The 27,961-nt window shown below is 24.7% G+C and overlaps 4 protein-coding genes across 5 annotated transcripts; 2 read left to right on the top strand and 2 right to left on the bottom strand.

Annotated features, from left to right (window-relative positions):
• Nucleotides 1–239: 239 nt before the first annotated feature.
• On the bottom strand, nt 240–3,147 carry LOC112591356 (fumarylacetoacetate hydrolase domain-containing protein 2-like). Its single transcript, XM_025335149.1, has 7 exons — nt 2,612–3,147; nt 2,467–2,542; nt 2,231–2,371; nt 1,988–2,147; nt 1,740–1,911; nt 430–517; nt 240–348 (listed from the first exon to the last, which is right to left on the bottom strand). The coding sequence occupies exons 1-7, from the start codon at nt 2,860–2,862 to the stop codon at nt 277–279; spliced, it is 960 nt and encodes a 319-aa protein (XP_025190934.1). The 5' UTR covers nt 2,863–3,147; the 3' UTR covers nt 240–276.
• Nucleotides 3,148–5,429: 2,282 nt separating this feature from the next.
• On the bottom strand, nt 5,430–9,860 carry LOC112591363 (WD repeat-containing protein 3). The gene is made up of 14 exons (XM_025335161.1): nt 9,542–9,860; nt 9,171–9,357; nt 8,848–9,081; nt 8,583–8,780; nt 8,278–8,433; nt 8,002–8,204; nt 7,631–7,772; nt 7,173–7,559; nt 6,882–7,103; nt 6,528–6,794; nt 6,210–6,458; nt 5,980–6,149; nt 5,664–5,889; nt 5,430–5,579 (listed from the first exon to the last, which is right to left on the bottom strand). The coding sequence occupies exons 2-14, from the start codon at nt 9,339–9,341 to the stop codon at nt 5,430–5,432; spliced, it is 2,775 nt and encodes a 924-aa protein (XP_025190946.1). The 5' UTR covers nt 9,342–9,357; nt 9,542–9,860.
• A 681-nt stretch (nt 9,861–10,541) lies between these two features.
• LOC112591354 (gephyrin) lies at nt 10,542–18,642 on the top strand. The gene is made up of 19 exons (XM_025335147.1): nt 10,542–10,625; nt 10,694–10,845; nt 11,805–11,992; nt 12,055–12,247; nt 12,399–12,523; nt 12,665–12,826; nt 12,896–13,057; nt 13,143–13,308; nt 13,406–13,499; nt 13,989–14,170; nt 15,682–15,809; nt 15,902–16,070; nt 16,183–16,367; nt 16,447–16,563; nt 16,631–16,756; nt 16,826–16,954; nt 17,021–17,189; nt 17,256–17,349; nt 18,509–18,642. Exons 1-19 carry the CDS (start codon nt 10,583–10,585, stop codon nt 18,640–18,642), a joined length of 2,718 nt encoding a protein of 905 aa, XP_025190932.1. The 5' UTR covers nt 10,542–10,582.
• A 1,935-nt stretch (nt 18,643–20,577) lies between these two features.
• Nucleotides 20,578–26,650, top strand: LOC112591350 (histone acetyltransferase KAT2B). 2 transcript variants are annotated; one of them, XM_025335138.1, is made up of 16 exons: nt 20,578–20,717; nt 20,785–21,047; nt 21,401–21,494; nt 22,074–22,240; nt 22,312–22,446; nt 22,549–22,682; nt 22,772–22,966; nt 23,038–23,135; nt 23,235–23,313; nt 23,516–23,627; nt 24,103–24,308; nt 24,639–24,859; nt 24,918–25,078; nt 25,135–25,359; nt 25,869–25,956; nt 26,352–26,545. In XM_025335138.1, the coding sequence occupies exons 2-16, from the start codon at nt 20,862–20,864 to the stop codon at nt 26,543–26,545; spliced, it is 2,295 nt and encodes a 764-aa protein (XP_025190923.1). In that variant the 5' UTR covers nt 20,578–20,717; nt 20,785–20,861. The 2 variants fall into 2 exon arrangements, with proteins under 2 accessions (XP_025190923.1, XP_025190924.1); XM_025335139.1 differs by lacking the exon at nt 20,578–20,717 and having other exon boundaries at nt 20,862–21,047; nt 26,352–26,650.
• Nucleotides 26,651–27,961: the final 1,311 nt, after the last annotated feature.

Here is a 27,961-nt window from a genome sequence, read left to right as displayed (position 1 = left end):
CTGATAATGACTAATAACAAAACTATTTGAAACAATAAATTAGTAATATATTATAATAATTTTTTATGGTTTTATTAGATAAATTGTAAATAATTTACCTATACATGTTATCTTAAAATATATATAGAATATTTAATAATTTTATTTAAATTTTCAAATGATTCAAATTTATGAATTGTATACATTTAATAATAAATTTTAAAAATTTGGCTAAAAAAATATTAAATTATTTAATATTTATAACATTTAAACAGATACTAATAATAGTTTTAAATATTATTTATCTGCAATTACTGGATTTTTCATTTTACCAATACTTGATATTTCACTTTCGATGACATCTCCAACCTGAAAACATGTTGAAACATTATTATTTTGACAATTGTAATACACATTGTTACTATAACATTATTTATAATAAATTCATACTTTTAAAAATTCTTTTGGTTCTCGAAATACGCCAACTCCACTAGGTGTTCCAGTAAGAATAATGTCTCCTGGCAATAATGTGATCAAACTAAAATTGTTTGGTTTTTATTAGTATTTATCAATGAATATTTTAATTTAATAATAGTATTTACATTTTTTTCGATTTTGAAATAGCTAATAAAAATATTAATAAAGATATATTTTTTATTTATTTATTTATTTATTATTTTTTTTTTTTTATGATAGTAAGGATTTTAGTGCATATTTTAGAAAATTAAGTTATAGAATGATCAGTTTTAGAAAATCTGTATTTTAGAACATAAAACTTTAGAAAAATTTTAGAATATAAATTATTATTACCAACTCTTATTGTAAAATTATAATAAAATTTCATTTTTGTAATCGGGAAAATAGAAAATATCAAAATACAAAATTTTTAAATTCAAAATTATGTTAAATTGTAATCATTATCAAATTTTATTTTAGTGGTATTATCAAATATTAGTGTAGACTCATAATACAGTTCAATATCTACAATTAGTTAATATCTGATAGAGAAGACGAGAATTATCAAAAAGTAGTTCACATTATTCTAGTACTGTACATCATACACTTGTATTTGATGTTATAAACAATCATTATAAAATGGTTACTATGAAACTTTAAATTTCTACATATTATATAACATTACATACAAACAAGTATGCAGTAAATAAAATAAATATTTCAAAAATTTTTATACTCTGAAACGTACATTTTCAAAAACTTTGTGTTCTAAAACTAGGAATTCTATTGTATGACTTATTAAAACTGTTATTTTAATATTTAAAACATCAAGAAAACATTCATGATATTGATATTGTAACAAATTACCAATATTGTAAGCTAATAGTTGTTTTTATTACATAAATTAAGCTGTATTCAATACAATATTTGCAATTAATTAATAGACTATTTTGTATACATTAATAGCTTAATTTAACAACAACAAAATAATTATGGTAACTAATTTAAGTTTAACTTGATAATTTATTAATTATTTTTGTATGTATATTTAATAAATGGCTATACTAAAATCTAATAATAAAGTAATACCTATATTTAAAATAATTTGAAGTATATCATAAATATAGGCACATCCATTATTTTATTCTGGTACACGGGTAAAAATTAAAAGTAAATAATAACAATTAAATGATTTTATTTCGCTTCAATAATATTAAGTTTAATTAGATAATTTATTAAATAAATACTTTTATTAAATTAAAATATAATACACACAACCAAAAATTATCATATTATTTACTTACTTTGACAAAAATGAAACTAATTTATCAACTCTGTGAATTAGTTCTTCAGTTGAACCACTTTGCTTCATGACACCATTAATTGAACATTTTATTTGTAATAAATGTGGATCAGGAATTTCATTTTTATGTACCAAAACAGATCCCAAAGGGCAAAATGTATCCATACTTTTTGCTATAAAATATATTGTGGATTTAAAAATGTATATATATTAACACAATACAATTGTAGCACTATGATAATAATTTACCAATCAACCATTGTCCATTGTTTCTAGTTTTCTGCCAATCTCTTGCTGATATATCTTGAGCAATAGTGTATCCAAATACATATTTGTATGCATCATCAACACTAACATTTTTACATGTATTTCCAATGACTACAGCCATTTCTACTTCCCAATCTAATGCCTAAAATTTTAATAACCGTTTACAATAAAAAAAAAAAATAATACATGTAATAAAATTGGAAATTTTTACAACTATTAATTTACTTTTGATTTTGATGAATGCTTTACAGCATCATTTGGGCCAATAATTGTACTTGGGAATTTTGAAAAAAAAAATGGCTCTATGGGATATGGTTTATTTTGTTCATCACAGTGTCCTTTATAATTCAATCCTACACATATAACCTTGAACATATTGAATACATCATTTGTAAAATTTTATAATAAGTAAGTATAAGCAAAACATTATACAATTATTATAACGATTATAGTATTCTTACTTTATCTGGTTTAGTAATACATGGTAACAACTCAACCTGATTCAACTGCAAGACTTTCTTTTTTTCTTTAACTATCCTTCAATTTAACAACACAATACATAATTAATGGATATCAAAACGTATTAATTTGTTATTTTACACGAACTTTTCAATTCTTTCAATTGAGTATTCACTGTGTAAAAACGATACCATATCAACGGGAATAATTGAATCAGTACTATTTAAGCTCACTATTGATTCACCACCATCCAGCTGAACACCCAAACCTCGATCACAGCCATCTCTGTATTGAACAAATCTCATTGCTTGGTGATTAGTGCAGCTAAAAAATCTAATATTGTTCTGTATTCTAAAAGTGTTTTTTAGAAATCGACATGAAACACGGCTAAAACTCATAATGGTATTTTTTGAATTAAAATATACAGATATTATATTGTATGAAAATGCTATACAAAGATAAAAACGATAGTAGTAAGTGATATCCAATAGTACCCAACTTACTAATTAGTAATTAGTTATTTTAACAATTTTCACATAAAAAACATCGATATTTTAATTATTGCTAAGTTCGATAGACTACGGTATTGTCGGTAGACGGTAATAGGTAATAATATTGTTTTCATTTATTATTATCTACATTATTATCTGGATGTACTCTGCCGTAGAAGTATACTTAAATAAATTATAATAAATTGGTATTATAGTATTTACCTTCATCTGCTTATCACATTGCGATAAAGAATAATATCATTGATAAAAAATATTTTATGCTTAACGTCAATAAATAAATAATAACCATAATGTATTACAATTTACAATTACCGTCTCACACGTTTAATCGTGTCTAAACTCTTCGTATAATTTAAAGTTTGAAGTTTATGTCATAGACTAAGAGTAGAATTAGGATTTGTATGAGTTTGCATACTTCATTTTATTTGCTTAAAAATTAGCTATATAGAACCCAAATTTGAATCAAGTGACGATAGAGAAGATTTGAATGTCAATAGATGAAACAACAGATGCCACTGGACGTTATAAAAACTTATATTACAATTATTTTAAATAATTTTCAATAAATTATTAAATAAATTGTAAAAAAAACTTTAAACTAAACTTATTTCAAAAGAATATTCTAAAAATGAATAATTTACTTTGCATATTTTCAATTTTGTATGTTTTTAGAACATAGTAATACTCAGAGTTATTGTCTATAGATTATTCAACTAGTGCTAGTACCTACCCTTATTATAAATATATAAGCATATCTAATATAGTTCTGACAACTAGTTAACTTATAAACTTCTAATATAGTCAAATATACTATGCAAAGTTCATATGACATTCTATAATTGCATCCAAAAATTATGAATAAGATTTAGGTAGAAACTCAAGTAATTTATTTGTAAATAGTAAAAATATCAAATTATTATCAGTTCAGTATCAAAAATTATAAATAAAAATAGTTACTACTAGTTAATGGATGTTGTCTATCATCAGGTTACTTCTGACATTAATTATTAAATATGAAATAAAATATAGAAATCATGCACACATAGTAATTTAAATAGATAATTAACAATAAATTCAAATCTTGTAAAATTTTGAAATTCAAACCATTAAAATTGTTGACAACTTTATAAATTTACAACTTTAAATTAAATTTTAAATCTCAATCAAAAACAACCAATTTATTTTGAAAATTACTATGTTATTAAATGGTTATTTTTATTAAATATTTGTATGGACTGGTGGCATAGTGTACTACTCTTCTCATTATATCTTTTCTTATGCATAAAATGTAAACAATGATAATTGTTTTCTGCTTCTACCCAATGTTGAAATATTTAAAAATAAAAAGTAATAGTAAAAAATTGTCTATTTCATAGTGTCTAAATGTAAATATTAATTTTAAAGAATAAAAATATCAATGAAGTATAAAAGATATTAAAAATGATATATTACAAAAATAATCAACTATACACCAAGCAGGAAATTTCAGTTCAATACTTGATCATTTTGAAGTATTATAAATTATTATAATTTTATGATATTTAACTCTTAGTAAAGGGCTCTTTTTTTAATAATTAAAAAAAAAAAAGTTTAGTCACCTGGCAATTTTTATACTGTTAAACAATATGATTAATTAAGCTATGTAGTTGCTATTATCAATTATTAACACTTAAAACTTTACTATATTAAAATCACTAATATAGCCTTTAGGGACTGTGTCCATTTCCAAAATTTAAGGAAAATTGAAACATTTTTTAGTGTACCATTAATTTCTTGTGCAAGACTTACTCATATACTAGAATTGTAATTTTTGTTAAAATTGCTAGAAGTCTAAAACACTGTATATCCATAGTATCAGCATATTAAACTTATAAGATATCCTAAAATTTCTAGTTAAAGAACTAGAGCTTCTCTCAAACAACATACGTCATCATTATTGATAAATACATAAGCGTAATGAGAAACCTTTCTTCAGTATTGATTAAAAATAAAACTAATGAAAAAAAAAATAGAAAAATTGAAATTTTTACACAACACCAATATTTTGTAGTATGTATATTTAATTTTATATAATGTTATGTTATTTAGGGTTGTGATGTCATATAAATATTAATTTAATGAATTTTTCATTATTTTCAAAACAATTGTATTCTTAATTTAGGAAGCCTCATAACTGATAATTTGTTAATAAAGGATTAATATTTATCAGTACAATAGTAACCATGTATTATGTACACAGGTTAAATTTATTCTTATAGTATCAAAGAAGATCACTATAAAATGATTGACTTTCTAAAATAGTCAAATTGAATGTAATGTGATCATTGTGCATAGTTCATTACTAATGATATTGTAAAAATTAGTAACTATTTGACAATAAATTATTCAAAAATGTCTTTATTCAAACACATATATTACAAATGAGATTGAATAATTTAGATAAAAAGTACACATTAAATATTAACAATAACAGTTTTTAATAGTTTTTGCTTTTGTCGTTTTCTTTTCTTTTGAACATTTTGTGTAATGTTAAATACCAATTCTTCTTCTTCTTGACTATTATTTATAAACATCAACGAGTGTAAATTTTCTCCCACTAAATCCTATTTAACATAAAATTAATTTAAAATTAAGTAATAATTTAAATTCATTTTAATATAGTCAAGTAATTATTAAGCACTGCTTACTCTAAATTCATTTGTTTTCTTTGTAGCAAGTACATTTAATTGCCTTAGAATAGGCATCATATCTTTGACAGATGATATTGGTTTGTGCAATGTTTGTATTAAGAATATTAATGACCGGACAACTGGCTCAATCCCATGGTGCATATGGTTTAACAGTGGTATTAACGATTCCATAAAATAACATACACTTGAAAAAGGCATAAGTAATAAAACTTCTTCCAACTCACTATAAATTATATAAATTTAATTTTTAGTCACCAAATGTATAAATTATAATTATTGAAAAATAAATATTATTCTAGTAAATTAAACTTGCCTTGAACGTATTCTTTTAATTATTTCTAATAAATAATCGTCAGTAGTTTTAACATTAAACGCAGTCATTATTATTGGTAATGATGGTTTGTCAACACCTTTATTTTCATTTTCTAATATGCTATCTTTATACTCTTTGATTACATTTAAACACTCCAACAATAATTCAGCCTGAAAAAAAAATAATTAAAATTAATTAAGAATAATACCAATGGATTGTCATTTTATTACAGCTTTTTCAGATGAAATGGTCTTTTTTGTCGGTAATGCAAGAACAGATGGTCCTCCATACACATTGGTTTCTTCACCTGTGGCTAATTCTTTTTCATCTTCTTGTGTTCTTTCTTCTTCCCGTTCATCTTCTAATACAAGAGGCTCTTCGGTTTTCTCATATAAGCGTATAACATTGTCTTGGCCACAACTAGCAATATAATAACCATTTCCACTCACAGACATATTATGGCATTCTCCTCTGTGACCCTAAATTAAATTAAATACATGACATAATAACAACAAAAGATAAATTGTAATTATTTTCTATATATTTACTTGAAGTGTCAAGACTCTTTCAAAAACATCAGCATCCCAATGTTTGACATTTCCATTCTTATCGGTCGTAAAAAACTGATGGGTCTTGGGAATAAATTTAATACTGGTCAATGTAGACTCTGTAGTTAAACGCCTATGACAGTCTCCATAATCCAAGCCCCAAATTCTGATTGTCTTATCAGCACTTGCTGTTATAATAATTGATGAATCATAACTTATGTCTAAATCATTAACCGGAAGTGTGTGTCCATAAAGATCAATAAAGTGCTAAAAAATAAATAATGTTATTTTCATTATCTATAACTATAAAAAGTTTGTTTTCATATATTCAAAGAATAAAATAGTAACACTCACCTTAAATGTATCCATAAAAAATATTTTGACAGTGTTATCCAAAAGAGCAACTGCTAACAATTTGTTATCTGGGCTTACTCTCGAGCACTGAACGTTTTCATCTAACTTTAATGTCTTCAAATGTAATAACGATAATACTTTTCGATCAGAATTTTCCAAAATTACTAATTCTAATTGCCATAGTTTAACTGTGCTATCACCACCACCCGTAACACAGCCCAACTAAAATGGTTATTAAAAAGAATTATATCAGAATAATAAAAATAAAAATGCATTTTATTTTGTTTTTACCTCATCTGGCAACATATAAATTGACTTCAAATCTTTTAGATGAGCAGAAATGCTTTCAATAATATCTCCTGCAGCTATGTCAATCACTAACAATTTACCGTCTTCAAGACCAGCTAAAATGTGTCTGTCGCCAGGAACCACACATAAACATTGAACAGGGCTAGATGTCTCCACAGTTCGAATGCAATTAAGAGATTTTTTGTTCCACATTTTAACAGACTCTGAGCCTCCAGTAAATATAGCTAAATTGTCTGAACTAAATGCTAAAACTCTTACATTAGATCTATGGCCATGTAATGAAATCTTTCGAATTAGTTTTACTTCTTTACCAACTGCTAATGACACAGAATAAAATGCTAAAGTGTTATCTGCCATACTCACAACAACCTGTTAAAAACATAGAGATTATATAAAATATTTGACTATGAAACTCAAAATTTTAATTCATTTGACTTTACTTTAACATGTGTTTGAGTTACAACCAAATCAGCAGATTTAATTTTGTAGTCAGTTAAAATAGGAGGTAAACGTCTAACCACATCTTGTAATGCAGGATTTTTTTCATTTAAAAATGCTATATCTTCATCATTTTCACCGCGTCTATTAGACAATTAATAAAGTTAATCCAATAATAGTGAACACAAAAAATTACTAGAAAAAAAATTTCTATGGCCTATGTTAAATATAAATATATACAATGGTAGTAAAAATTAGTGTTTTTGATTTTGCAAACCCAAAATATCTTATACATGTTATAATGTGTCGATTATAAGATTTACATATTTCAATAACATAATATAAATACTATTAAATGTAATATTTAACTTACTTAGAAGCTTTTTTCCTGAATTTTCGTTGACGATTACGTAAACGTTCTAATGCTTCACCATCTCCACTAAAAATAAATAACTCTAGCAATTTACCATGTCCATGAACACAGAGAACATGGTTTGTACTGTCTGTAGCTGAAGAAACAACACGACCAGGACCTTCTCTCATTAAAGATCCACTTTTTTCACATTTTATTGAAGACTAAAAATTATAAAATTCATTATTTTTTTTATTCTAAGTATAATTTTAATTATACTAGAAAAAAAATACTAACAGCAAAATCTAACAAATTATCTGAAGACAAAAGCTCAGACATTTTAATCTCTGATTCTTCTTCATTCATTTTTGATATTTTCCAAGTGCGTAGTTCTGCATCATTGCTGCCGGCAACAACAAAATCATCATCGCGCAGAATAGACAAAGTCCATACCTAAATAAAATATTAAAAACAAAAAATAATTTCTAAAGTTAAGTATTTATTTAGAAAATCTTTTCAAATTAACTAATATAAAAATAATAATAATATAAAAAAATAATAGATACATAATTATATTTTTATACTCATAAATAAACCCTTACTTCAGTTATGTGACCTGCTAATGTCTTAAAACAGTGCCCAGTTGTTAAATCCCAAAACTTAATGTAAGTATCTTTCGATGATGTGACCACAAGATTGTGTTTATTAATAAATTTGACTTCTGTCACTACACCCTTATGACCAGACAATCTATGTAATCCTTTTTCTGCTATAACATCCCAAATTACTGCTTCAGTATCCTATAAAATAAAAAAACCATATATTTTAATATTGTATATTTTGTAGCTATAAATCTAAAAAACATACTTTGGAACCTGAAGCAAGCATGTGACCATGAGTGTCGTAAGTTAGTGCAGAAATGGCAGAACGATGACCTTGGAATGTTCCAATAAGTTCACCAGTCACCAAATTAAACGTATTCACTAAACCATCAGAATAACCGACAGCAAGATTTTTACCTTCCGGAGTAGTGGCCAACTTAACAACTGAAATTTTTTTTGATGTATTATTTTTTGTGTCTTCATCTTCAATTGTCATAACCTGATTAATCATGAATAAATATACATACATTATGTTCTTAATGAAACCGTTTTAACTATAAATGTTTAACTATATTTAAATATGTTTACCAATTTTTCCAAACGCAAGTCCCAAATGATAACATTTTCACAAGCACCAACAGCTACATATCTATCAGAAATACCGTTCAGTGTAACAAAGACTATGTTACAGTCAGGATGACAAACAATATTGAAATTTTTCAATGGAACATAACGTAAGTATTGCTTAGTTATACCCATTTTAAATTATTTTGAACTAAAAAAAAATTATTATCATGACACATTAATATCAGTAAAAATTACATTAAAAGCACTATTTGTGCTCACTACACATACTAAAACAGAAAGATTTCGATCAATAGCTCGAATGTTTTTACAATCGACAATGACCATTACTGAGGAACATTGACTCTCTGAGTTATATACAACGATTTATTTACCTGAATTAATGAATAGCTCGACTTTATTTCCTTTATTTATAGTGTAGCAAACAGGTATGATTCATAGCAGCAGCACCATAGAAATTAAAATTTGGTATGATCAAAAGGGACGGACGGACGGTATCTGTTTGATATCTTGATGTCGTATTGTAAGTAAACGAAAATCAAAACGACGATACGTTTCGAAACAAGTAAATCACAATATTCACAGTTAAGTATTAATGCGTACAGGAACAGGACGTGTCTTAGTCGTACCGAAGAATTCCTTCACAGTTCACACATATCGAGTCACGTGTTTACGAGTTGAGACGCACTTTTATCACACCACTGTCTACTGGTTATCACACCGGTAGCCGAGACAACAATATTATCATCATTGCAAGCTTATGATAACAGTATTACTTATGAGGATGTGGGCAGTGGCGGCAAATATTTCATTATTCTAAATGTGCATTGTGCACTTGACAGGCTTCAAAACTCGAGACTAGAGTACTCGAGAGTTTATCGATTTCGATAACAATAATTAGTAATTACTATTAGTTATCTGTAATTTGTATTAAATTATTTATCAAAACTTAATATTTTACTTTCGAGTTTTCGACGTTTGACATTTTGACTGACGGCTATCTAACTATACTCTCCAATTTACATTTCATATTTAATTAACTATAATTTAATATAATATTACGCTGAACGTTTAATGAATGATTATTTAAATTTTTTTTAGCCACGTAACAAGCGTAAATACATAGACAGCCATTATTACGTAATAGGGTATTTGTTATTACTAAAGTGTAACCCAAACCACTTAATTATTTCATGTACTTATGACTTTTCTTCCATTCATTTAATGCATTAAATGATTGGATTTTATGGAAAACTATTGACAGCATCACATTTATTTAATTGTATCATTGTGAACTAAATAAATTGTATATTTTTCATAAATAAAATTGATTAAATATCTATTATAGACTACCTATATTTAATAAAAATTTATTTTTATCTGTATTTGTATTTTATTCAATTATATTTAAAACTATGGATTTTGAAAAAACAACTATAAAAGTGGGAATATTAACAAGTAAGATTAATTTAGATATTTTATTATTAGTACTCAAACTAAATTCATATTATTGAGCCCATTTTCAGTTAGTGACACTAGAACATCTTCAAAATCTAGTATTGATTCGTTTGACTCCAGTGGCCATAACTTAATTAAATTGATCAATGATTTGAATGTGATTGAATCGGCTAAAGTAGTTCAGTATGATTGCGTCATTGATGATTTTGATCAAATTCAGGTAGTGTTAAATATTATTTTTCTGACTACACTAATCGGATTATAAAAGAAAATGTGGTTATTAATGTACAATTCACGATACATGTTTTGATTATGGTTTAGTCTAAAAATTAAAATACTAAACTATTTTAAATAACTTTTATCTTTTCATTTTCATATATACAATACAATATCTGACTAATAATATAAAATATTAAAATATAAGTTTATTTTTATCAGTTGCAATTTATTTAGTGACCTATAATAATAAAGTAAATCAATCTAGCATCAAACTTAAAGGTAAAAACATTATCTGTGTTCTCACTATAATATTTTTGTAGTATTTTAATCTTTAAATAAATTATGAACATTTTTATATCATATTTTACATACTCAAAACTCACTTAAAAATTAAAACAATTTATAAAACATATAATATTTTTACCTTAAAGTTTAATAATAGTTTAATTTAGGTTACTACATAAAATTGAAACTGCTTAACACAAATTTGGTATGTCATACATTTGTAAGACGGAGACAACACACACACATTTGTGTGTATGGTATTTTAATTAATTCTAATAAACATCTAAAATATGTCTTCAAATTATTTTGAAAGTTTCAAAATTAATTATTTGTATTCTTACTCTGTCACTATATTTCACTAATATGTCAGTAGACAAAACAATATTAATAAAGATAATAACCCATGCTAAAAAATATAAGTACACATTAATACATGTGTTAAAACATTTATAACACACAATATACATTTTTATTTTGTATAGCCAAAAATATATTGAATTTAATTTGTTATATTTATATATTGCTTATAATACATATTACTTGTTACATCAAACACCCTATATTTATATTATTAAAATGTAATTACATAAAATATTTATATTGTATTTATACTACTAAATTTAAAAATGTTCATTAATATTTGTAAACATATGTTTAACATTATAATTTTTTTAGGCAAAAATGTCTGAATGGTGTTCTGAAAGAAAAGTAGATGTTTTGTTGAGTACAGGTGGTACAGGTTTTAGTTCAAGAGATGTAACTCCTGAAGCAACCCTTGGACTTGTTCAAAAATTAACACCTGGTATAAGCCAAGCAATAATGAATGAGAGTTTAAAACTCACCCCAATGGCAATGCTTTCAAGGTATAATATTTTAGTAAAATTATTAAGGAAAAACTATGTTTATAAATTAATTTTTATTTTAGAGCAGTGTCTGGAATATATGAAAAAACTTTGATTATTAATTTACCAGGGAGCACTAAAGCAAGTAAAGAGTGTTTGTATGTTGTTGCTAGTGCTATACCACATGCTGTTTCACTAATTAAAGATGAAAAAGAAATTTCTAACCAATTTCATAAGCAAATAGATTTCACAGCTAATAACAAATCAAAAATTCCAGTATGTAAAATAACTGATTTTTAGTATTACATTAACTCTATAAGTATTTAGATGAAAACAAAACACTGGAGTCTTCAGTATTAATTACTTTTTTTATAGATAATTATTAACAATAGTTATTGTCTTGAAATTTTTGATTTTATCTATTTAGGAATCTGTAACAAAAATAGCGTGCCGACACAGAGAATCACAATTTCCAAAAATTTCTATGAAATCAGCTTTAAATATTTTAAAAGAACATGCCATCTTACAGTATACAGAAAACAATAAAATAAAGTAATTTTTTTTCAATAATTTACATAGACATTTTTCTATAAATAAATTAATATTTCTTAAAATTTAGTTTCTATATTAAATATTCATCATAATGTATTAATTAAGTGTAAAACAATAATAATTTGTGGTAAAATTTAAAAGATATCCTACTGTTTCGATTTTTTCTACTGGTGATGAACTTCAAAGCATTGAAGATTCATGTAACAGTTGTATCAGAGACACTAATTCTGTTATGATAAAACAAATATTGGAACAAGACCACTATAAGGGACAGGTATTCAATTTTGGAATTGTAAGAGACAAGTACGTAATTATAAATATATATTATATATCTATAATTTTGTATTGATAAAATTAATTTATGTTGTTAAGTTGGGATGACGTTTGCAAACATTTTGAAGAAGCATTTAACAATGCTGATATAATAGTAACTAGTGGAGGTGTATCAATGGGCGAAAAAGATTTAATTAAACACGTGCTCAAAGAACACTTTAAAAGTCAAATTCATTTCGGAAGAGTTAATATGAAACCTGGGTAATTGTGTTAACAACACACACATGTCTGTGGTTTAGAACTAGTTATGATAAAGACAAAAAAAATTGTGATACTTATATTACAGAATGCCAACTACCTTTGTGACTCTTTTTTTTAAAGAAAAAAAAAAATATGTATTTTGTTTGCCTGGTAATCCTGTGTCTGCCGGCGTATGTACACATTTATTCTTATTACCATATTTGAGATCAGTTTCTGGAAAACAAACGATTGTCCATTCTTTAAAAGCAAAGGTAAATAATATGTATTTACTATTTAGTATAATAGTACATACTGCATAGTCATATTTTATAATAATTTATGTAGACTTAACACATGAATTATTTATAGCTAACACATTCTATCAATGGATTGGATATTAGACCAGAATATCGAAGAGCATTACTTAAGTATGAAAACGGAGAACTATACGTGTCATGTTTAAGTAATTATATATTTTGTTAAATAATAGCAGACATTACTTAGTTGTCCTCAATCTTAGAATATTAATATAAGATTTTATTTTATTTTATCTGAGTATTTAATGATATAATTTATTAAAAAATGTTGGAAAATATTTATTTACAAACATTTATAAATGTTGATGTAAAAAATTCATATTGAACTATGTATATTTATATTGTCTTAATTTTCTTTAAGGTCAATCATTACTTGTTACTTATATGATTTTTTTTTATAATTCCAAATATATTGAAAGTGTATGATAATGCTGATTAAAGCTGTTAACAAGTTAATTAATTTAATACGTAATAATGCATTTATCAATACAGTATAAGTATTTTATTGAATGGTAATAGTCATACAAATGGGATGATGTTTTCTAATCATACTCTGAAAATAACCTTTTAATGATATTCATAATATTATTTATAAAATATTTATTTTTTTTTTCTATTTATTTAATGAATTATAGCTGATTATCAACAAAGTAGCAGGCTCATGAGTTTTGTAGGTTCTAACTGTTTACTCCATTTACCTTCATCGTCAAAAGAAGCAAATATCAAATCAAGTACCATTATGGATGTTACACTAATTAAAAGTATAGAAAATACATATATTGCACCCATATTAAAAGAAATGAACTTATGTATCGAGGTAAAGAGTTCATTATTTTTTATGAATAGTAATATTTAATTATTTATATCATATTAGTTATCTAAAATTTACAACGTACAAATAATAATAATATTTTTAATTTTAAGAAAAACAGCCCATAATATTTTGAATATTCATGCACTATGTTTAGAATAGTGTGTAACTTTGACGAATTTACCTATGTAATAGAAATTACATTGCCTGATATAAATTAATGTACTATAACCACCTCATGAAACAAGTTAACTTTTCCTTGATTATAGACTGATGATAGTGACTGATGTTGATTCTTATCAACATTGCTGGTATATCAAATGTGTGGTAATGCATCAACTAGGACATGTTTTAGTCAGGACACAGTTTACTTTTTTTGTTGGTTGAAGTATATTATATAATATTATATAATACAATTTAAAAACCTGAACATTTATTAATGTTATTACATATTCCTTGTCCAATGACCCATATGTGGTTTATTATTTATTTATTATTTTATAGCTTATTATTGTTTAAAGAAAAAGGAAATAACTTTTTATTGAAACTAGTGTAAATTAGAAATACTTCTAGTTTTTTTTCTTTAGAAAATTGTTTGGTCCAATTAATTATTTTAATAAAAGAATATTCTAGTACAAATGATTAATTCAAAACTCTGATATGAAAGTATTTACAGTTCTGATAATGGTCTATCCCAAACTTCCCTGAATATATCCTACCTCTACTCCCCATTAGTTAAAAAACATAAATTTTCATATTTCCATTGTATGTCTGACGACTTTCATTCTTATTGGTTACTATATCATTTCATATCTAAATCCTTTAATCTAAAATTATGCACAGCTGCATTATATAGTTGATTTCTGGGTATGTTTATGTACTCATCATTTATGTTCTATAATTGTATAGTATTAAACAAAACAATACATAACATATTATGTAGTGAATTTATTGATATTTCATATTCTTGTAATGAAATATTTCATTATAAGCCTTTCTGTTTATTTTGTATTATTATTGCTGTAATTTGTGGTATCATAAACTTATGTCATAGTTATGTTTAGCTATATTTTATATAATATGGAATATCAGAGCATACATAAATAACATTAAGTCTTGATTAAAAAATATATATCACTATTAAGTTAATGGTTTAATGTCTGATCAAAAATATTGTAGTAAAGTCCATAAAAATAATGAATTAGCATTGAAGTGAGTATTAAAAATGAATTACATGTAGGTCACAAACTTTTAACAATAACAATTTTTTGAACTCAAGATGAGTCATTAGACTATGGATATTTTTTATTTAATTTAACATAAGGTCAGTGTGTAGGTTAAATAAAATTATAAATAATAATATATTTTATAACATAATGGTTTATTCCGTTTTACTAAAATTAACACGTAATTAATTAATATATGAAATTAATTTTTTTATATCTCTAACAATTTATAATAATAGTAAAAGAAAACATTTCTTAAAATTACTTATCAGTATTTCATAATTTTTATAGATATTCAAAAAACAAACCATTTCCAACAATATAAAAAAAGAACAACCGCATTTTTCATGTATAAACGATGTACTGCATTTAATGACAGAAAATATATTTGTATCTAAAACTGAAAATATACCTACTGAGTAAATTTACTATTATTATTACTTATTTTATTAAATATTAGTAATCCAATTATAATGTAGATTAATACAATAAAAAATGGCATATTTTTCAGTCTTGCTATGGGTTATGTTTTATATTCACCCGTTAATTCTTCTGAAAATTTACCACCGTTTCCAGCTTCTATAAAAGATGGATATGCTATTAAATACATTAATAAAGGTGATTGGTCTCAAAAGTCTAATATATTTAATGTTGTACAAGTGTCAGTGGCTGGTACAGATGTAAGTATATATTTCACTTTTGATGTAATATGTAACCAATAAACATAATATATTTTTTAAAACATTGTATGTTGCTTTATTTGATTCTTCTATAATTTATAACTTTTTATAGCCTGCTTGTCAGAAAGAGATACAAGAAGGAGAATGTGCACGTATTAGTACTGGTGCACCTTTACCACCCGGAGCCAATTGTGTAGTACAAGTTGAAGATACATCTATTGTATCTAAATCATCTGATGAAAAAGTTGAATTGACTATTGCTATATTAAAAGAACCTAAACTCTTTGAAAATATTAGGTAAGTTTTCCTCAGTATATGCTTATATATACTATTCAAAATTAGGAATATGTAATAATGAATATTTTTATTCTTTTAGAAGTATTGGTTCTGATATCTCAGTAGGACAACGTCTTCTAGATCAGAAAACTGTTCTCGGTCCCTTTGAAATAGCTTTGCTACGCTCTGTAGGTTGTGAAAATGTGGAAGTGTATAAGTAAGTTTTAATAAAAATAATGTTAAGTACATACATAAATATATTTGACTTGAAATATTTTGAATAGATGCCCATCAATACACATTATACCGTATAATAATAATTCAGCATATGCAATATCTCATAAATTAAAGAATATGTTGGACCTGGCTGACTTTAAAGGAAACATATTTAGTCACTCATTATGTAAAAAGTTAGTTTACATCTTTAATTGTTTTGTACAATTCTTAATTTAAATTTCAATGTTTTTTTTTTCCAACAGCTTAACCAAATTCTCCGAGTTTTTTGAAAGTGTATTTGATTATGATGATGTTATTATTATTTGTGGTAATATTTATGAATTTTGTAATGTTTTTGAATCACATACTCATATTAGTAACAACACACGCAAGTAAATACAAAAATATGTTTAAAAAGTATAAATAGTGTTTGAAGATTGATATAAATTATTCTATAGGATTTCATTTGGATTTGGTAAAATATATCACAATGAGAAAAAAGAAGTATTTTTACATATAAATACCTGTGACTCAGATTCTATTTATAATTGTGTACATTTATTCATATTGCCTTTTCTAAGATTTACTACTGGCAGAAAAAATATTATTTCTTCAATAAAAACAAAAGTAATTGTTTCAATTTATAACCAATTTCAGATTTCATTGAAATAAAATATCTTATATTATTTTTAGTGTAATATGACCTCATATTATTTACCTTCAGACAAATTTGAAAAAGCTGAACTTGTTTATGAAAACGGAGATTTCAATGTTACTTGTTTCACAAGTAAGTTTTATAGTATTTATATTTTGTTTAAAACTAATATGAATATTGATTACTATTCAATTATTAAAATAAAACATAGTATTATGCTAAACTGTACTCAGAAATTATTTTTGGAGGGGGTTCAAAACCAGTATAATATATGTATATTGTGTATTTACTTAATTTTGGTTAAAAATAAAGTGTATAAATTAAAACAATGTTAAATTATTAATATAGTAATATACATAATGTATCATATAATATAACGTTTCTTTGGAAGTTAAGATAAATAATTTAATAATACATTTTTATTATCTTGTTTACTCTCGTTTAATACAAAAATTTGATGTGCTTGTCACTGTCTGGTGAACAGAAGCATATAATTATAATTTATAACAATATTCTAAATTTATACAAATGTAATATTTTTAATATTAATTATAGATGACTGTCAAGGCGTTGGCCAGCATCGATAGCAGTTGTTGTCGATCAATATAACAGTTTATTATAGACATTATAATAATATTTTTATACAATATTATGATACGAAACAGTCAATAACCTATTAAATAATTTTTAATTTTAGCCATTTATGTTGGGATATTATAAATAAATAAACACATTTTTAAACTATTTAAGAAATTTTAAGGGGAGGGGTTGCTGGAACTTTTGACCCTCTCCCTCCTGATATAGCCCTGATCATGATTGTTTCATAAATATACTTGAAAGAAAAAATAAGCATTCATAATTTGAAACCTTAAATAAAGTTTCTAGTCAGGTCATTATTCGAATAAAATTATTGTTTAGATAATTTGATAACAATATGAGGAAAGTTACTTTGATGCTAACTGTGTTGAATTATAAATTACATTTCTAAATTAATCTTAATTATTTAAATAATAATACATTTTCTAAATTAATAATTTAAAATTACTTCTTAGTTTTTTGATGAGTTTATTAATATATAATGAGTAATTTAATAATTTTACTATAAAAAAGTAACTTAAATTATGTATAAATTACTATCAAATACTTAAAAAATGATTTTGTTACAGTAACTTATAACATAAGTTAAGTTACTTCTCTACACTATTTAATAGTTACATAATTTAAATTTAGTAATGTACCAATGTCATTCAGTAATGGAAATATTAATTAACAATTTTTACTTTTATTTCAGTGAACCGTCTAAGTTGTATTGTAAATATGCCATCTTCAGTAGATGAAATTAATGTTAAGTCAAAAGAAGAAGAAAAAACTGAATTAGATGCAATTGTGACTGAAAATTCTGATTCTTATTTTATTTATTACTAATTATTACATATTTTTATTTTAAAATGTAATTTCTTAAAATATATATTACATTTTATTGCAATAGTTTTAACATTTTTATCTATCATATATTATATATTATATTATAAAATTGATTCTACCACTAAAAAATATAATACATAGATACTATAAAATATTAATTAAACAGAATGCCTGCATACAGCATGTGTGTATGTGTGTAATGTAAAATTATGAATAAAAATTTTAAATCATTTTTACAAGAAAAATAATGTTATTAATTTTAGTTAGTAATTAAAAATACTACCAAAAACTTAAACTGGTTAATCTAGAAAAATTAAATAGAACAATTCAAAAATTATTATAAACCTAAATCGTAAACTGAGCAGATTAAAAAAAATCTTACCCTTCTATCTATATTCACAATTTAATTATTATTACCAATGGTCTATCAAATTATAAATACACAATACACATTATGAATACTTAATACATTTTAGTAGACCAATTAATTTTGTAACTAAAAATATAAAAATTAATTTTTTTTTCTAAACAATATTACATTATTAATAAAAACATATAAAAACAATGATAATACAAATTAAAATGTCTTTAACATACAATTATTTAATAAATACTAAATCAACAATTAAAAATATTTAGATATATAAACTAAAGGTATTTGTTGTCATAAGCCCTCACTTAACAAATATTATTTATTAGATATTTAATGGATAGTCTAAGTACTCCTGTTATACCTATTCTATGAGTGTTTTTTTTTTTTAAGTATCCATTTTGAAGTAAGTAATATACATTGGTAAAACCTGAAAGCGTAAATCGTTTAATTTTTGATAAACCAAATTCGCAAATTCATAACTATACAATATATGCAGTATAAACTTAAATCAAATAGTATTTGACTGTGGGCTTCAAATTTAAAATTTTTTAATTCATTTTATAACTACTAAAAGCTTAATTTTAATAACTATATGATTTTAATAAAATACACTTTATTCTTGTAAAATTTATTTGCATTTATGGTTTATTAAAAAGATATTACTTTTTTTGTTCTTTTGGGTCATATTTTGTACTTATGGACTACAGCCAATATAGCTATTAAAAAACTTCTTTATCATAACATTTTTTACTATATTAAATATTAACATGATAAAGTGGCTATAAAATAAATTTTGAATCGCCCTATATATATATTCATCTGTATACCTATACTTGGGCATTGGCATGTACATAAAATATATATATAGTCATTTAGATAAATTTAAAGTTAACAAGGCCGTATTAATACAAGTTTTGTTTTCCAGAATAAAAATGTTCTTAAAAAAGCATTCAATTTTAGCTAAAATAGAATAAAGCGACGAGTAGGTAACTGCTCCGCTGTACAGAAGATTTAGATATATGATTTACCTACTTCATCATTGAGTTGTTCACTTTAATGGACATTTGAATAAATTAAAATTAATCTAAATATTGTATTGTAATACGACTTATAAATGGTGATCAAATATTAAACTATTTACAAGTACATATTATAATGTAAATGGCTATCGAGAGAATTAAAAATGACAATATTTTGAAATTACTTAATAGTGTCGATTGCCGGAAGGTCGATACAAAGTACATTCGAGATTCGAGTATTGGTGAGTGGAGACGAATGCATTATCAGTTATCAGTTAATCAATTGTTACTTAGTCCTCTACGGTGCTATCAGCCAAGGCCCATGGCCCGTCAATCGTGGATCGTGTCGTATCGCGTCACCGCGACGACTTATTGTTGTAGTAGCCGGTCCACGACAGCGCGCTCTGACGGCAATGTGCTGTAACGACGCGTCGCCCATGCGACACTTGGGTCACACCGTAAAACCGTAGTACAGGCGGCAGGTCGGTCATATGGCTTTCTGGATCGTTTACACTGAATTATCGAGATAACGGTCAACGAGAACGGATCCGCCGCCGCCGTGCCGTAGCGATTTTCTCCCCAGTCCCCGGCGTTAGTATCTAGGTGTGATTGTCTAAAGGCTTACTCAAATTCTTTCCGCCGTTGACGCATTGCCCTATAAGTTTTCAACAACGCCCAAGCTGGTTATTAGACTGAATCGCAACTGAAACGATAGTATCATTGAATCCTTTTTTTTTATGGTAATGACAGATCCTGCTCGTATGTGCTGAGATTCTCGTCAATACCTTGCCAACACATTTTGTCTGACACGATCTGAAGTGACCGTCATGCCTAAGTCGGTGAGACTCGAGAAATGTCTGCCATCGACGTCGTCTGCATCTGGTATACTGTTGCCCGACCACTACGTAGAAAATGATCCAATCATACAAACAATTCTTGAGGCCAAGGCATCGGAATACAAATTGTCTAGGCATGAGAAACTAGTGAAGCTATCCAGTAAATCCTCCTGTCAGGTAATATAACTAACCATTTGTCAACTCCAGTCTGTTAAGACTGTTCTTAATATTATTTTCATCTAAAGCTATTCCATCTATTTTAATTACTTAACTAAACTTCAAAGAGAACAACACACTTTTTTAATCATCTTTACTTTAATTAGAAGCAATCCATAGACTAGTAATTTGCATATTTAAATTTACTTCAGCCTTGTTATAATTCCCAATAATACCTACTTCAAAAATAATCTATATCAAAATTAATTAGTGTTGGAAAAAATCAAAATTGAGTTTATATAATTGTAATATATCAGTTACCTTAAGTTTTTGAATGGTAGGTAATTGTATATTACATTTAACTTTATTTTTAGGTTTCAACTTGTCAATGTAATGGATGGCGAGGTAGGCGTGATAATCGTCTAATGACTTCAACTTGTACGAAATCTGGCTGTAGTCATCCTCTATGTAAGTATAAAATCATATATTTTTTTTAAAAGTTAACTATAGTTAAAGTATGTTTTACTGCAATTTTCAATTTAGATGCTAAAAACATTTAGGTAATAAACAATGACAATGTTAATTAACTTAAATGTAGCTATAATTTCCATGGCTTAAAAGGGGATATTTAATACTTCCTAACATTTTATAAATAACTGATATTAATTTGATAATATTATTTAACGCCACTTAATTACTGCTTTAAGTAATTTTACTTTTGTATGATATTAATAATGGTAAAATAATACTTTACTATTAACTATTTTTTATTCAACATTATATATATTGTTTACTTATAATATAGTTATAATTGATGGTTAAATAATCATAGAGGATCATTAATGTCTCAATGGTGTAAGTTTTATGCATAAAACTATGTACCATGAAATATATATAATAGAATATCAATTTCTTAACGTTCAAATTAAACAAAATAAATAATTTTAAATTCTCATGAATATAAGACTTTGTTTATGTATAAAATTATAATAATAAACATTAGTTTATTTTAATAATTTATTTTACCTATTATTTATTATTTTTTAGCTTCTCATGTATCACATTTAGAAAATGCCAAAGATGAACAGTTAAATACCTTACTAGGATTAGTATTTGATCTCGATAATTTATCAGTCACTGTAAATAAAGATTTAAAAAAACCAAATATTGAGAGAAATTATGTGCAAGAAGACACTTATGGTGCAGTTTATCATGTAAGTAACATATTTTATAATCTCTATAATTTTTAAGAACTAAAAATTAATTTTAGTTATTTATATTTTAGGAATTACGAAATTTTGTATACCCTGGATCTTGTATCACACTCGAAAAATTATTTGGCACTCCACCATTTGAAAATCCAAACATAGTTAAAGCTTTAATGAACTTTAATATGTATAAGTTTGGCCATGACAGCTCTGTACGTTTAACATTAAATTTATTGTATACATTAAATGTATTCATTTTAAAACATACTTATTATTTAAATAAATTTAAAATTATAAAACAATATATGTTTTAGCAACTCAAAATTGCTTTGAAAATCAGTAAATTCTTAACAAAACATTTTGATCTTTGGAAATGGATTTCTCCTAAAGAATTACCACATTGTAAAACATTTCAACATAGAAAAAACTATGAATTCTATTATCAAAGGTAATTCAATAAGCTTCAATATTTCTTGTGTAAAATCTATCTGTATGTTAAATAAATATTTTTATTAATATTTTGGTTTTATGTTTTAGATACTTAGTGTTTTGTTTACTTCCCAAATATCTTCATTCAATTGCACCGAGTTTTAAAATGAGTTTGATATTTGGTCAAGATATTCTTAAATATACACTAAAAGCATTTAGAATGCATTTAACAGACTGGTGTCATGCATCAGCTCCAAAATGGTCAACTAATAGGAAACACTTTTGCATGAGCTATTTACCCAAGTAAATAATTAATTTATCAAATAAAACTTTTTTAAATATACTTAATAATCTATAAATTGTTTCAATATTAGATATATGAATCTATTAGAAGAAGAAGTGTATGCTGTACATTCACCTATATGGGATTTGCATTTTAAAGATTCTGATTTAAAAAAAATTATTCTTACTGGTAAGCAAATTATTTATTTATTTTTTTTTTTATTATTATTTTTTTTATATATTTAATTATGTCTCAACTATATTTGAATTAATAACCTTAATACTTAAGATTCTTTGGACTCTGGGCTAGATGAAACTAAGGAAGCAGAACATAAAGATCGTAGAAAAAAGGATAAACACCCAAATGAGTATGTATCATGTATAAGACTTAAAAGTTAATAACAAATATTTATAATTTAATTAAAAAATAATAAACTAATACTATACATTTCTGGCACACATGTCATATTTACCAAAAAAATCACTTCCCTTGCCCTCATAGTAAAAAATTTAAATATAACCATTTTAAAGTTGTTACTAATTTTAAAAATAAATATTTTTTTTTTTTAGAGAAATGTCAATGAAACCAAATGAAAAACATAGTATTGAAGACGCTTTATCAGAAGACAAAATTATAGACATTCTAAAAAATGTTCAAAGTGGGCCTATCACTTATTCTAAGGTAAAATTTATTTTTTATATTTTTAACTATTACAATAAATTATTCTTACCTCTTAATAGTTTATTATTGAGAACTATTATTAATCATTAATTAAATTAATCAAATTATAACAATTTTTACTTTATTTGGTATATCATTTAATTTTTAGTTATAAGTTATAAATCTAGTTCTGTAAATTCATTCACTATCTATCAAAACTATTTTTTTTTATATAATATTAACATAAATAAGGTAATTTGTTTAATTTTTTTTTCATTTATATTTTGTGTGTTTTAAACATATAAGCTACAATTCCGCTAACCAATGATTATCTGTTTAATGTTAATATTTACTTAATACATTCAGTAATATAGATTTCTTAAATTATTTAATTTATTGTTAAATAATTGTTTATTATTAATAATAATAATAATAATAAATGTCTTAAAGTATTATTTTAATTTTTGTTATTGATACTAATTTAAAATTAATTTAGGAGTTTGGATTAGAAACTGGACCTCGAGGACATCAAGCTCGGACAGAAGAAGAACATGGAATTATACGCTTTGTGGTTATAGGTAATTCATTAGACTCAAGAGTTGAAAAAAGTACTATGTTGTGGCTTATGCAGCTAAGAAATTTGTTCCGTACTCAATTGCCAAGAATGCCAGTTAGATACATTACTCGATTAGTATTTGATACGTGAGTATATTTATTAAAATTCCTAAATACAATAGTTATTACTATTATTGATGTGTAGTTTAATAATTAGTTGCTAAGCATTGCTAATTTTATTTTCTGAATACATTATTCACAGACTATATAGACCATCAAAGAATGTTTTTTAATAATATGAGGTGTTACAATAAATATTATTTATTTTATTTTTAAAAGAAAACATGATTTAGTGGTAACCAATATGTTCAATTGATATGTAGAAAATAATTAATTTCTGTAATATATAGAAATAATTATTCATTGTTAAAAATTTAGTTTAGATATATTAATAACATATTTATATTTTTAAATTAGGAAGCACAAGACATTAGCTTTATTGAAAGATGGTGTTCCTATTGGTGGTATATGTTTTTGTCCATTTGTCTCCCAAGGTTTCACAGAAATAGTGTTCTGTGCAGTTAAAGTTGACCAACAAGAAAATGGATATGGAACACAACTAATGAATCATTTAAAAGATTATCATATTCAACATAACATACTTAATTTTCTTACTTATGCCGATAAACTTGCAATTGGTATGGCTTGAAATAAATAGTACTTGATTATCATAACTTATTCAAATTGTTTTCATAGAATATTTTAAGAAGCAAGGGTTTAGTCAAGATGTGAGAATATCTAAAAAAATACATCAAGAGTATATTAAACATTATCAGGGTGCTATATTGATGCATTGTGAACTAAACCCAAAAATTATTTATACTCAATTAACATCAGTGATACGCATACAAAAAGAAGTAAGTGATGTCGTGTAATTTTTGCTTTAAAAACTAATAAGCAAATACTTTAATAGATAGTTAAAAGTCTGGTGGAAGAAAAACACATGAAAATAGAAAGACACTATCCAGGACTGACATGTTTCTTAGATGGTGTACGCATGGTCACTATTGAATCAATACCTGGTGTCATGGATACTGGTTGGACCCCATCGACACGAGCTACAAGAAATAGTCGTGTCACAGAAGAAACAACTGATATTGATGTCTTAGCTAAACACCTGAAAAAAGTTTTGCAATTTGTAAGTAAACAAATAATAATTTTATTAATACAATATCAGCGTAAATATTATTTTTTCTTAAACCCATTCATAGCATACAAAATATATTCTTATAAAATTGTTTTATATAGTTATTGAATAATTTTAGAATGAAATTTTTGATTTCTTAAATTATGAAAAATAATATTTTTGGGGTCTTTGAATATTGACTTAATATTTTATTACATTATTTAGATACACTGATAGATCAAACCTTCAAAAATATTGTTTTCTATAATTTTTATATTAAGTATTTTACTAAAAATAAAAATGTTTTGCATGTATGCGATTTCTCTGTGTTGCGTATCGGTCAATGATAAAAAATAAATAATTAACTCTTAAATATTACAAATAACTTGTTAATCATAAAATATTTAAAATATTCTATAAGATCTAAGTTTATGTAAACATATATCCATGAATATTTTTTATTGTAGATATCAACAATATCTTTCATAGTCTAACTTACAAAATGTGTCAATTTGTTTTAGGTGAAAAACAATGCATTGTCTGAACCATTTTTGAATCCAGTTGATAAAAAAGTTCCTGGTTACTATGAGCTTATAAAGTATCCTATGGGTAAGTTTTTTTTACAAAAACTATTATTTTTTTCTGATAATTGTTAAAATTATTTAATTATATAACATTGATTCTTTGTATAAGTAATACTATCAATGAAAACAATAATTTTTACATAAGTATAAAGAGTTTGTTATTTAGATAATACTAAAATTATTGTTTTATTAACAGCTAAAGAATATTATTTACAGTTATTCTAAGAATATACTAAAATCAAAATTATTTTACACTCAAAATAATTACCCTTGTGAACTATTCAATGTACTAATGCAAATATACTAAACATAATTAATCATTTTAATTATTGAAATAACACATCACTATTATTTATTTGCTTCATGCAAGAAATATATTTTCTTCTTATCCATTAATTAAAGTTTATATTTGATTGACAGATTTGAGTACAATTGGTAAACGATTGGCTTCAGGCTACTATGTAACTAGAAAGCTATTTATTGCTGATATGAGACGAATGTTTAGTAATTGCAAAACATTTAACCCAGAGGATTCGTATTGGGCAAATTGTGCAGTTGAGTTGGAAAGACTTTTCCAGATTAAAATGAAAGAAATGGGACTCTGGGATTACTAAATTTAGTTATATTTTTATATTTTCGTATTTGGTATAACAAATATGCGTGATTGTAAAACCTTTTTAGTAGATTATTTATAAAAATAAATTATACATAAAGGTTAATTTTATTTTGATGTTTGGGTATAATATGTTGATCTATGATTTTTACTATTAGAAAATAAAATCAATTAACAGATTATTGTTTTTAATGTATTACATTAATATAATAGTAGATTTAAAATTATGATAATTTTTTATATTATTTAAAACAATTTTTATAGAAATTAGTTAACATATTTTGTATCTCTGATTTTAGAAGAAATATGTCTAAAAATAATACTATGATTATGTTAAACTTATATTATATTTTCTACCATATTTGTAATTCTATGCATTTTACTAATGTATTTTTTATTATAAAATACCATGTCATGTTTTGTACGTCTGTTAACTAACAACCAATGTTTATCCCAAAACTTTACCATAATATTTGCAAACACTTGGCTAATTTAAATTGTGTAGGTCCACCAATGTACTTTAGATTAATAAATATTTTATAAGCCAAATTGTTAATTAATTTGGTATATTGCACAAAAGACAATAAATTTATGTTTGCTTTTCTTTTAAATTTAGTTTTTAATAGTAAAGTTTGATTTATGAACAATTTTCATGTACCTTTTATTCAGTTTTCATTTAAGAAATAAACAAAACATCCTGTCAGTTAAATTTTATTTTTTTTGATATCTTTTAATATTTTAAAATTATAAAAAGTGTAATAATAATAGTTTTGTTAAAATAGTAGTGGCACATTGCCACCAAAATATTAGTTTAAATATACTGTAAGCTAACAAATCCATACAAAATTATTATTATCATAGTTTTTATTACTTTGTATTAATGAACTTATTGAACGCTAACCTTTAAGTTCTTACCCATTTATGTATTTAATACTTTATTTGTAATATTAAATTAGTTTAAAATAAATGGCTTAATATAGGTATATTATATTTAGTGGCGTAAAACACCTAAATCATACCTATCCCAACCACTAAATCCCATGAATGTAATTTTTGATAAAAAAAAACTGTTCAATAAATGAATTTCAATCATGATTATACATTGCTGTCAGCTATTATTTAACAAACCCTCCACTGACTATAAAAAAATATATATTGATAATGTTAAATTGATTATAGCTAATCGCACCACCTCTGTGAAATTTGACTTATTTAAATAAGGCAATCTAATTATTTAGGTACTCTAAATTTATATCCTATATACTATTTTGATCTAAAACTTATTTATATTAATCAGATACATAACTTAAATACTGATTTTAAAAATATTAGTCTAGAATTACAATTATGGTTATCTATAAGATGTCCTCCACTGTGAGAATATTATTTATGTATAGAGTGCTTATAGGAGTAAGGA

Source organism: Melanaphis sacchari, unplaced genomic scaffold (genome assembly GCF_002803265.2).
Source record: "Melanaphis sacchari strain LSU unplaced genomic scaffold, SCAv2.0 Contig132_pilon_pilon, whole genome shotgun sequence".
Lineage (NCBI taxonomy): Eukaryota > Metazoa > Arthropoda > Insecta > Hemiptera > Aphididae > Melanaphis > Melanaphis sacchari.
This window is presented reverse-complemented; position numbering and strand designations above follow the sequence as displayed.